This window comes from Suillus discolor (genome assembly GCF_016758755.1).
Source record: "Suillus discolor strain FC423 chromosome Unknown F5147scaffold_118, whole genome shotgun sequence".
Lineage (NCBI taxonomy): Eukaryota > Fungi > Basidiomycota > Agaricomycetes > Boletales > Suillaceae > Suillus > Suillus discolor.
This window is the reverse complement of record NW_024541365.1, coordinates 19569-32781: the sequence shown is the minus strand read 5'-3', so window position 1 is coordinate 32781 and position 13213 is coordinate 19569. Positions and strand designations below refer to the sequence as shown.

Below are 13213 nucleotides of genomic sequence, written 5' to 3'. Positions count from 1 at the left end.
CTCAACGCCGATATCAAGAATGTCCCCGATCCTATTGCCTGGTGGCATGAGCACTGTGCAGTATATCCCCACCTTTCTCATATGGCCTTAGACTACTTAACAATACCTGGTGAGTCCATGCCTGCCCTCCTTTATGGGTTTGTTCTGACATGTTTTTTATCACACATTTTTCACAGCTACATCAGTCGATGTCGAACGTCTGTTCAGCAAGGGACACCTCCTTCTGTCTCACGTGCATTCATGTCTGACGGCTCAGTCTACTTGAGCACTCCTATGCCTCAGTTATTGGAGCCGCCTCAACCTTGTCAAGGCGGAAGACGTTGTCAAGATTAGTTCCCTACCTAATGTTGAGGATGCTAATGAGCAAGAACTCGAGGATGGTTGGAACCACATTGAGTAGCTACATAGTCTTTTTTTGTAGTATTTCATTATAGTATGCTATACCCTCAGGGTATACCCACCATGGGTGGTACCCTGGGTGTTATATCCTCATACCCATCACTACACCCATACCCTCAGCGCAGGTATGGGTACATCTCTGGGTAAGGGTATGGGTGGCACCTGTGATACCCCAGGGTTTACCCGTGCACATCCCTAACCTCACCCAATCCATTGCCAAAACCATGGAGGACCACATACCAAAAATCAAGCAGTCACCCTATGCCAAACAATGGTGGTTGAACGACCTCAACATCGAATAAAAACAAGTATGTACATAAGCTTGGTAAGAAGGCTAGGAACCTAATAGCTCAACAACAAGATCCCATCCATGAAGAATTTTGCCTCACTATAACCAATTCTGAGAGAACATCAAGAAAGCAAAGAAAGGACACTGGGAAGAATGGCTCAAGGCTATCACACCCACAAACATCTGGGACTTTCACCACTATGCAGCCAGTGACTCATCAGAACAGATCCACACCAGGATCAAGATGCTGAAAGACCCACAAGACCCCAATGGAAAGAACACCATGCAGGACAACATGAGGAAAAGCAAGCTTCTTTACAATGTATTCTTTCAACTGCCACCCAACAATGAACACATTGAGCCCAATTTCATTTATAATCCTCCCATTTGCAAATTCACACCTATTACTAATGACCAAATAAACCGTGCCATAGATAAACTCTCCCCATACAAAGCCCCAGGACCGAATGGAATATGTAAGTGTATATACAAGAAATGTACTGACCTCCTAGTGCCATACATGGAACCCATCTTTCGTGCCACATTCACACTCAAACACTACCCCGAAGACTGGAAACTATCCTCAATGGTGGTCTTGTGAAAACCAGAAAGACTGGACTACAGCCTACTGAAAGTGTACTGACCCATCACCCTGCTCAACACAATGGGCAAAATTCTTTCTTCCTGCATGGCTGATGACCTAGTTTGTATAGTGGAATACCACAACCTCCTCCCACTAGGGAACTGCATGGGTATACCCCTGGGTGTGCGCAGTCGGACCCATACCCATACCCGCACTGTGGGTACAGGTATGTGTACGGGTTTTCCTTCTGGGTAGCAACAACCCTGTGAGGGTAAACCTGCAGGTCAGCCGCCAGTGCTTAGCACATATGTCCAGCACATGTCAGCAAATGCTGACGTGACTCAAACATATGTGGATGGCACAGATGTTAAGAAGGAGGAGTGGATGTTGGGATCTGATGAATCTGAAGGAGAGAAAGCTGAAGGGACAAGAGCCAAGGGAGAGATGCAGCAACTGGCCAAAGGATAGAGCCGGAGGAGAGGACATTGAGGGCGAGCACATCCAAACAGAGAACAGGAAAAATGTGTCATGGTTGGCTCATGTGCTGTCCATCTTTTAGTTTATTTTACCATATATGAATGTACCTGTCAAGTGAGCCGCACACGTGATGTTGGAAAAAAACACACACACACCTTGTCCAACAGACATATTAGTCCCCCATCCAGAGTCGAGTCTACATGTGCAAGCAGCGCAACATATGAAATAAGTGGCGGCATTGGATGATGAGCGACGATGAGTTGATACAAGCACAAACAAGTTGAAACAAATGTGGACAAGCACAAATAAGTCAAGACAAGCAATTGAAACAAGTGAGAATGAGTATGAGTGAATGTGGAGTGGACAAGCAGATACAAGTGTGTACAAACAATGCTGATGTTGAGAGCGACCAAAACATGCTAAAGCACGCGAAAACCCAGCACATGGGTATGGGTAGGGGTATGGGTATTGTAATATCTGACCCATACCCATACCCCACATGTACCCATACTCCGCACTCACACAGGTATACCCATACCCATGCAGTTCCCTACCTCCCGCTAATGCACTTCAGTGGGTGACCAGGGAAATCAACAGTAGACTCCCTTCATCTACTTACAAAATTCGCAACAGATGTGTGGGCCTCACCAGAGCCTTTCATATCAATATTGTTCTTAGATGTCAAGGCAGCATTCCCCAGTGTAGTGGTCAACCAAATGCTACACAACATGAGATATGCTGGAATCCCACTGGAATACATCAACTGGTATGCCAAATGATTGAGCAACAGATCAATGACCCTGCACTTTGATGACTACCGTTCAGACCTCTTCAACATCTCGAATGGGGTAGACCAAGGATGCCCCTTATCGGTGTAGAGATACAACAATTGCTGGGCACTACACGAAGTAAGTAGCCAGCAATATAAAAATGTTGTGGTCGTGCACAGCCTAGTCTGCTTATACTTGCAAGACAAGTGCGTTCGACCCGAGGGGTTAGCTATTGGATTGGTCTGTAGTTAGTGAAATGATAAAATGGTCAAAAGTTCGAGCGCGGGAAACAAAGTCCGAAGGTATATCTATGATGTCCGACGCCAAAGTGTTGGGTCCGATGTTTTCGGGTTTCGGGTTAGCGGGTTTCGGGTTTGGGTTTAGCAGGTTAGCAGGAATGGTGATAGCGAACGTCGGGAAAGCGAGCAGTATGCGGATATATGATAACGACAGGTATTTCGGATAGAAAGAGTGGTAATATTCGCAATGTCAACTAAGAACTACGAAATATCGGGTTTGACCACTAAGTATCGGGAAACGGCTCCCTACTACTTGGATAATGAAAATACTCGTAGTCAGTCCAATATATATATAAGTACGTAGAAATCTGGAAGGCCGTAGGCGAAAGTAGCGGCCGACAATTTCGGGTCCGAAGTACATGTAAATAAACACGAGGTGCTGCGGATGATGGGAAAACATGTAATAGCGCTGGCTACGACATGAGTAATGTGTGAAATAATCAACTACGCACCTAGCGGGGCTAGCAAGATGGGACAGGACACGGATAGGACAAGTGTGCGGGAAAATATCAGGTCCGATGCGGCCGAAACGTCGGGTCCACTAGTCAAAGTGTCGGGTTTGCATCGGGTTGTGTGGGTTACATCGGATAGTGACGGGCATTGAACGTATATTGGGAAATCAGTGAATACGAGCCTAGCGCGAGCTCGAGTGCTACATCGGTAATAGGATTCTTATTTTACAGCTCCCCTGTACTACGTGTAGCTAATACTAACCCACGATGAGGAGAACTCAGCCTAGGATTCATAGATGACATAGCATTAGCAGCATGCAGAAAAGACTACAAGGAAGCGAATGGAAAACTTAAGGACATGATGGAGAAACTGGGGGGCACTTTAGACTGGAGCAGAGACCATAATGCTGACTTTGAACTAGATAAAACAGCCCTACTATGCATCTCATGAAAATGCATCACTGACCCCAATCACAGGAACAAAACACTCCCAGTCCCTCGACCATCTATCACCATCTGCAACCATCTCATAGAACCATCCAGATTGCACAAATTCCTAGGAGTAATAGTAGATGATGAACTCACCTTCTGTTAAGACTGTGCACAGAGGGTAGGACTGATTCCAAGAGGCTTGGCTTCAGCTCGTGTGCTGTGCCCCTTACCTAAGTATGTGCCCTTAATTTCAGATGATGTCTGGAGAAAGTCCAAGGAAGTCTGAAGGACTTCTGGAGGAGCGCAGGAAACTTCAGAAGGATTTTCCGGACAAATGCAAGAAACTTCCGGATGAGTGCGGTGTAGGACTTGGAGTCCTTGTAGCCTCATAGAGGCCATTTTTGAAGTGTCCCTTAGGTCCTCGCATAGCGCGTGCTATAGCTAACATGGCGTGCACCATTTCTGTTATCGGCCAATGGCCGCGACTCACACATGCACTTTGGCTCGCATCTGCTTCCCTTCAGTTCCATCATGTGTCCTTCCCTTGTCCTGTCCATGTCCTCCGCCGGTCTATTGGTGCGTACTTATCTCAATCTGCATTAGACTGACATTATTTCTGACACTATTTCATTTATATTCTCATTACTTGCGTTATGGACCCTGTTTACATACTACCACTACCTACTCAGTTCCGAACAGCGCTTTGCACGCTCTCATATATACTTAGTACTTACAATTTCTCATGTATCTATCTTTTTCTGCATCAAAATTTTCACCAACTTGCATGCAACACTTGGACTGGAAATCTAAATCTTCAGCATACTACTGCACGCGCGTCTCTTACGGCCGTGTTAACGTCCACATCCCACTTACCGCTTCTATCGTCAAACTTTCTCCTTGTTCCATCACCATGCCGCATTGCTTACGTGTTCGCAAAATCTTCGCATTTATCCTTTGACTCGGCTGTGCGCTTCCGTGCCTCATCAAACCTTCGGCTATATGGCCGTGCATCATAAACGCACTTTTGGCAGCTCGCTCACGCTCACATCGCATCAGCACAAATTCTCATGCTCCTTCCACTTTTAGTTACTCCTGCTAGTTTCCAAAGTTTCCCCTCACATTTTACTTAGAGGAATCATTCTCAGTAGCAATCCCCTCAGGCCGAATCTATACTCATGTCCAGAGGTCTATTTGAGTTTTACCCCACTTCACCCTTTCTCCCCCTTCACCCCTTCTCATCTAGCTATCATTCCTCACACACAGTGGGAAAGTTCCGGAGGAACTTCTGAAATTACTATGAGGTTTCGTTCACTAGACAAGGATATGTGTAAAGGCTACTCCAAATGAATCCAAGTAGAAGCAAACAGAGGAAAGGCTGTGGGGACAAAGTCTGAAGCAGAATAGGTCTGGAGGACCATGGGAAAGTTCTGGAGGAATGTCTGGAAACTCAGAGGAGTTCAGGATCGGAGGAGTGGAGGAGCGGAGCTTGGGCCTAGGGGATTCCTCCCTAGGCCTGAGATGGGTATTGACTAAGTTGGAGGACTAGAACTTGTATGAGGACTTAGTATGAGATCTAGTGTGAGGACTAATATGTGATATTCAGACTGAGGAAATACAGGAGTATCTATAGGAGTTTATATACTGGAGACAAGTCTGAGTGGATAAGTAAGCAGAGGGGTAAGGCTATGTATGAGCATATGGAAATGTGTTAGTAAGTAAGATGGATCATAGGGAAATGAACTTGGAGATGAAACTAGGTACAAGGATCAATAAGCAAACGGAAACAGAGATAGCTGAAGACCAGAGACAGGTGATTACCATAAGGGGATGGGTGCTGATTTAAGGTTTGGGTTTAGATATGAAACATAGGTCAGATCCAGAGATCCTGAGAAGTGGATATCAGATTAGGTGTCAGATATCGGATCCGGATGTGTGGATATGCAAAGGTATAGGATCTGGACAGATAAAGGACATGGACAGGGGGTCTGGACATCCAGATAAGGTGTGGGAACATTGTTGGATGTAGGTCCGGAATACAGGATATGACACCTTCAAAGAACATGCCACATACACCTTGGTGAAAGGCACTCGCTACACAATGGCATGCCATAGGATGACAAGGACAGCAAAGGGAGTTTACAGTTGACTGTTGAAGCAACTATATGAAGGTGTAGTAATTTCTAAAATGCTCTATGCTGCTGACATCTGGTGTTCAGGACTGATAGCAAAAAGATGGGGAAAGAAGAATACCGGTTGAGGAGCAAGAGGCTTTGCCTCCAAGATGGAGAGAGTCCAGTGAATGGCAACAACAATGATCATAGGGGGAATGAGAACCACTGCTACCGATCTCCTTGATGCACATGCTAATATCCTTCCTTTCCAGCAACTACTGCACAAAGTATGCCACAGGGCCGCCCTATGCATGATAACAATAGACAAGTCTCATCCCTTTCACAAGGAAATCCACACAGTGTACAACTCATGTACCAGAAGAGACTTTGAAAGCTGCAAAAGGCACCCATCACCTCTATACTTCCTGCTCAATGAATTCAAACTCAATTTACATACCATCAAGATCATTAGCCCAACATGCCACTATCCTAAGTGGGCCCCTGATGTCACCATGGAGGTAGCAGGAGACATGACCATGGCAGCATTGAATGACACCTTCATGGAGGAAGACTTATGAGTGTACTCAAATGGCTCAGCTATTGACAGAGGAGTAGGCAGAGCTGTAGTATTGATGAGAAATGATAAGATAGTGAGAAAAAAACTGTTCCACCTAGAAAGTAACCAAGAGCATATAGTTTATGAGGGAGAGTTAGTGGGGATGATATTAGTGATAGAGATGCTAAGAGAATGAGGAGAAGAAAGAACCATGACCCTAGGTGTTGACAACCAGGCAGTCATTTACACCACCAAAGTGTTTATCTCCAAGCCTGAGCACTACTACATGAACAAGTTCCATGGCGACCTATGCAGACTGATACCAGCACATGACGAGCATAAGCTGAAGATACAGCGAACACCTGGTCATTAGGGAATACCAGGCAATGGAGCAGCTGATGAGCAAGCCAAAATGGCAGCAAGAGGAGAGAGCAGCACACCCAATGGATTCCAAAAGTCCCTCCATGCCATGAGGAACAATGCCATAGCTACCCTGCCAGTCAGCAAATCAGCCCTAAAGCACCAGTTCAGAGGAGTAATTAAGGCCAAAGCAGCAACCATCATAAAGAACTCACCATGCTACAAACATCTCCATGACATCAACATAACAGCCTCATCAAAACATTTTTCTAAACTAGTAGAAAAGCTTTCATAATAACACTCATCCCTGCTCTTCTAACTCTGTACAGGACATACACCACTGAATAAGCACTTACACCGAATCTTGAAGGTTCCCAGTCCCATCTGCCAGTAATGTCATTGTCATGAAGAAACAGTCCATCACTTCCTACTCACCTGCCCAAAATATGTTAGACAGTGACTCACACTCCAAAATGAAACCAGCCCCCAAGCCACCCATCTCAAGAACCTGCTGAACAATCAGAAATGCATCAAACCCCTACTTCACTTCATTGTAAGTATGCATAGACTGGAACAGATCTTCAGAGATGTCATGCCCCCTGTGGACAAGGAAGAGGAAAAATGTATGCATGCAAACTCTAAATTCTATTGCCTTTAGCTGGCCTTACCCATTCTTGTTTCACATCTGGACCAATGAACACGCACCAAATGATAATTCTGAGCTAAATGTAAACTAAATAGTAAAAACCTGTATGTTTTGTCTACCATATGGCACCACCCCAACAGACAATGAACACTGATTGAAAAATAATATTATGATACCTTATATTTACTGTACTATAGGCTATAACCTAGGCTGGCACGTATCCTGCCTTATCCTGTCCCACACTTAATTCTGGCAGTTCCTGCAAATTACCCATTGTAGCACTCGGGTTGGCACTGGGCACGTATCATGCCAATCTCACAGGTATCTCACACTATACTCCTCGACACTCCTCTTACCTTCCAAGAGTTCTGTCACTCATTCAAGTCATCCGAAGGTTGTCCGTCTGTTTCCGAAGCCAGTTTTCACTTGTGATCCTCCATATCATGTCCCATCCATGTCTGTTTGACTTCGCTGGTGCGTTTTCATTTCACTTGTCTGTTATTGATTATGTCTTAGGGGCACATACATTGTCGGCCTATTGAAAGCTTGATTAATATGTATAGCAGCATGCCTCACATGTTATTACATGCATATCTCTGTAGTGGCTAGCCTCGAGTCTTATTACATTTTGGATAGCTTATCTCGCTACTGTTCTTGCCTACACAGTTTCTGGACCTTCATGCTGTAGGATATAATCTGGCTTGCTAGTTACTTGCACTTTACTTTACTTTACTTCCCTTGCTACAAGTCATAGTTAGTAGAGTCACTTTCGGATAGTTGAACTTCACGCAATCGATCTTTTGTTCATTTGGAATGATTGTTTGGCTTAACCACTGCTATTTTGTACCTCACTATCTCTTAGTTCTTTCGATAGGCTTTGCTTAGTTATACTTCGTTACTTCTGCAAGTCTTATACTTCAACATACCCACCATATTTCACTCTCAGAACCTTTGCTAATCATTGGAAGCTCTTCAGACACTTTGTGCAACCTTGGACCTTCATTTCTTGACTTTGGATACATCGGACAAGTACTTCAGTACTTTGGACACATCCTTGGAACATTGAATGTACTTTGGGTGACTTTTTCCTTCTCTCATCTTCGATCTTAACAAGACAATCCCTTGCATTTTATATCAAGAGATAGTTCTATAGGTAGTCTCTTTGGGACAAACATCATACTTGCACCTTGAGTTCTAAGATAACCACATTTGTAGCGCCTATATAGAATCAACTCTTTACATCGTCTATGCTTACACATGTACAAATTTAAGGACAAGCACTTACATGGTCAAGCAGCATCCACCCATGCCCAAAATTTGATCACAAGTGTCAAGGTAAAGAAAGATGCAGCAGTGGACAAATACCAATATGCACACAGAGCACTGGAGTTGCTAAGCTCTTGGGTGAATAAGATGGGCTGGGAGGAAAGACTTCGATCTCTCAGACACAAGGATGCTCAACCAATGGGCAATTTTGTGGCTGGCTGTTCTCAGGGCACTGGTACAATATTATGGATCTGGCTGGTATCAGATAGTAACACTAGTCACTCTGAGAATGAGGATGTTCAAGACTGTAAGTGTTTTAAATAGATGACATGATCTCTGGCTCAGTTTTATTTAGGTGTCTTCTGCGTTGAGTGGTATAAGGCATGTGCTCACACAGCTCAATGGTTTGAGCAAGTAGAGTTACTAGCTGAAAAAATGAGACAAGTACTGGCCTTTATGAAGTGGTAAGGCAACTGGTGGCAAGAGTGTATAGTTCTGCGCCCATTGGAGAAGATAACCCAGCAAGAGGGCTTATGTGCATATATATACCGTCAAGCTGCCCTCCGTTTTGTAATGTGAAATTTGTTCCAAGCTCATTGGAACTTTGTTTCTCAACTCAATCTTGTGGTCTCAGAGTCTGTGGTGAATGATGATGGTAGTCCTTCAATTGATGCGCCTCCTGTGGTTGTAGAATTTGAAGAGTAGCACAGTCTATGTACTAGGTAGAATCAGAATAGGCACATTAATGACATAATCTTGCAATCCTGATGACACTCCAAACTTGGCACAATGATCTCATCAGTGGAAAGGTATTATAACAAGGGAACATATAGTACTACCATACATGGGCATGGCTAAGTAATGTAGTAGGGTCATAGGGAACCTATAGTCCACAATACAGTGATGTATCACACTATCTGTAGCCCCCAGCAATTATTGTATCTTCAATTATTTGCAGTTATAGGTAGTGATACATCAAACATACAGGTACAGGTGATATTAGCAAACTTTCAAACTTAAATCACATGATAACAATAACTTACTGTGATTTCATTCTGACATATCTCATGGTATGATGTACTAAGAAGCTGATACCAATTTGCCAGATGCAACAGAAGCATGAACAGGAACTTTGGGAAGCAATACAAAATACTAGTGTTGAGCTTAACTGTGAGAAAGTCATTCATCATTGTCCAGTGCAACAAATACTACTGCTTACATTGCTAAGCCACAGCTTAGGCTTTACGAAATTGAAGCCTAGGCCAAAGCCCTGGTCAGGCCATGTCCTAGGGCTGGACTTGGCCTAGCCTGGGGCTTGAAGCCAAGCCAGAATATTACTATTGCAGCATATCCTTAGTCATACCAAGTGTCAACTATTTTGTCTAATGAGGAATGTCAGACTTCTATAGAACTTTTCACAGAAGTCATGATAGCTGCCACAATCCAGGGTATTCCATCAAGCTCATCACCTAAAAATAACCATTAATGACAGTGTAAAGAAAATATCAATACTTACTTGGTCATTAACCTGACAAGCTGCCAGTGCATCTCATCAATGATAAAATCTGGAATGCAATCTGTGGGCACTAGAACTAATATTCCAGGTTATAAACCAAAACCAGGAGGAGTATTGAATGATGCAAGCATCATATATAAATGGTAAGAAGTGCATGGATCAATTTATTTTGGGTTCATATGTCGCTGACCTAATATGTCCATTATATCCCTTATGTTTATTTATTTATATGTGTTATAAATTCAACAGTTGCAGCTGCACACCGCCTTGATTCAAGTACATTTGCATTAAGATGGCATACTCAGAATCAACAGTGGCTATGACTTGGCTCTGCCACTGCTTTGGTAAACTGATACAGTTGATGAATATGGAGGATAAAACATGGCTCTTTCTCTGTCTGAGGCTGTTAAAAGTTCTATTGGGCATCATGTGATGCACTTGGTCGTGCTGGTAATCCACATTTATTTGCTACATCACTCATATGAACAGTTCAGGCCCTAGGGCAGATCTGTGTGAGATTCTGTGTGCCCCACATCTGTTTGCTGTGACACACATGTATTATAATGCACTGGTAGGGCACAATCCATAATATCAATTTAAGATACTTGGATGCAGAATCCCTTACATCATGTCCAATCATACCAGCACCTTGGCCATAGTCCATGTCTGGGAGTTTTGACAGCCTTAGATAAAGAAAGAGTCATCACTACCTCAAATCAGTGTGCATACCCTCAGAACATAAGACCAGGCATGAGACTATGCTTTTTGAGCCAGAGGATGGACACTGCTAAAGAGCAAGCAAGCAAAACCCGCCTTGCAAACACCGAGAGAGGTGGGGAGAAGGTCACCCTAGGAAGCAGTTTGGCAGCCCTGCTTGTTGGGAAAGAGAGTAAGACAGTAAATTGCAGGACATCAAGAAGGATTATGAAGATGACAGATAAGATAAGTTTTGGGCAGATGAGAATCACAGACTGTGCATTAAGAATAAGGTAATAAGGTAGTCAATCTCTGAAGCCCATGATCTGAGTCATAGCAGTCTACATAGTAATACCACTGGAGCACCATTTACTCATCCACTGACCTGTTATCAATGTCATCACTGCCAGTGTGCGAGTAACCTGCCTCTAAGTTTTCCAATGTTTGAAGAGTGATTTGGATAGCTGACATGTCACAGAGCTTCATTGAGTGACAGATTGCTGAGCATTCATGAGAATCCACGAAATCATGAAGACCCTCGAACTCATGGTCTCTGAGTCCAGATTTACCGTGAAAGCTAGATTTAGTGTAGCATTACATTAAATATGATAAGGCGCACCTGAGTGGTGTATGTGTCATGGGATCAAACAATGTCAGAACAGTTTCCGTATTATGTAAAATACCATGATTAATTGAACCTAGGAAGAGGAATGAATAACTGCAGTGAAGTATGAATCAATGCATACCTTGGAGATCTGCAAACATATATTCACATGCAGAACTCTCTAACCAAAAGTGGCTAAAAGCCATGATAGTCGCAGAGCGCTTGTCAGTGTGGTTACAAATGCCAAGAGTGCCTGAGAATTTGAGCACAGCAGAAGAAACTTGGCGAGGTATTGGAGCCTAAAGCTCTGCATCAACTAACTTAATCTACATTAGAACAGTAGATTTTGATTACAAAGCCATTGGAAACTTGAAATGCTAATAATCTGGTTAGATATTGCTCTTCCAAAGATTTATCTCTCAACAAACTTACCAGCAGTGTCAACACCTTCCTGAATGACATGCTGTGCAAACTTGGTTTCAAAATAGCTTATCTGTTGACCTACACCAAACTGGTTTGGTGCATGGATGACTAATGCTCTCCCACAAGCCTGATACTCTAGAAACCAATATGAAACCATCTTCCTTTACTTTATAGTCCAGACTGCAGCTCAGACAACATTTTCATTTCATTGCTCAAATAGACTCAGATAGGCTGAATATTTTTGTATATTTAATTCTGCAATAAATATTGCTTAGTCATCAACAACAATGACTCAGACTAAATCCCACACATGTCAGATAACTGTGAAAAATAGTTCTTACATGAATTGTATTATGAAAACTCTCTTAAAAACCCTAAATACACGGCTCACATTATTTCTATGATCAATGAAGTAACATCAGAACAAAGCACCAACAAATCATGAATATTTCTTTTACATAATACAATCAGCTTGTTACATAACCTTGGCCACAGGATACTAACTCATATGATTCTAACAGTCAGGTGACCTATGACCCAACCCAAGTCATGACAAAGCAACCTCCTGGGATGACTAAAGTCTGATAACACAAGTTATAATGCACATGACTCACAACAAATAGTTATTGGTACAATCTGACTAAGCCCATTTCCCTTAGAACGTGGGGAAAAGTAGCACAGCCACCATAATTTATCTATATAAGACCCTACTTTTTTGCCCATAAAATAATAAACCCAGAGGAAACTTTTACCCCACAGAATAAAATTGAGTGTGAAGTGTGATCAGTGTCAACAACAGTGACAAAAGCTGTTAAGCAACTAACTGAGAGGTCATTGTAAGCAACATCCAGCAATACCTTGAGCTCACTGTGCTCAACAGTGAGCAAACTTTTTCTTTGATTTTCTGCTGGTGAATCTATAGTTTTTTTTCTTCTCTCTTTCTTTCCTTTTCTTCTGTTTTTTTCTGTTTTTTTTTTTAGTTCATTCACGTCTTAGTGTTATTATTCTGAATTTGTTCCAGGATTTTTGTGTTGTCTTTATGTCCATCTAAGCAAAAACTTAGTGGGAAGAGTTCAGAAGTTGATAGTGACGCTTGACCTCACTCATCTGAGTAGTAATACTGAGCCAGGGTTTTCTTTGCTGCTAAACTTTAGTTGTTAAATAGGGGACTTAGTACTAAAATCCAAGGACATCTGTTCCTGATTCTGTTTAATATTCATCATGAGTTCCTTGGCAGCAGGTTCAGTAGTAAGCTAAGAGTTCTACTGAGCATTGATTAGTCCTGACCTTTGATTCTACCTGTTTGTGCTGAGGGGGTGATTATTATAACTTCA

At 42.9% G+C, this 13213-nt stretch overlaps 1 protein-coding gene across 1 annotated transcript; it reads right to left on the bottom strand.

Annotated features, from left to right (window-relative positions):
- Nucleotides 1-11317: 11317 nt before the first annotated feature.
- F5147DRAFT_532075 (uncharacterized protein) lies at nucleotides 11318-11734 on the bottom strand (the record flags this gene model as incomplete). The annotated part of the gene is made up of 3 exons (XM_041430099.1): nucleotides 11318-11429; nucleotides 11472-11550; nucleotides 11599-11734. Coding segments are annotated over 3 exons (327 nt in total), but the record flags the coding sequence as incomplete, so codon positions are not given.
- Between the last annotated feature and the right edge of the window lie 1479 nt (nucleotides 11735-13213).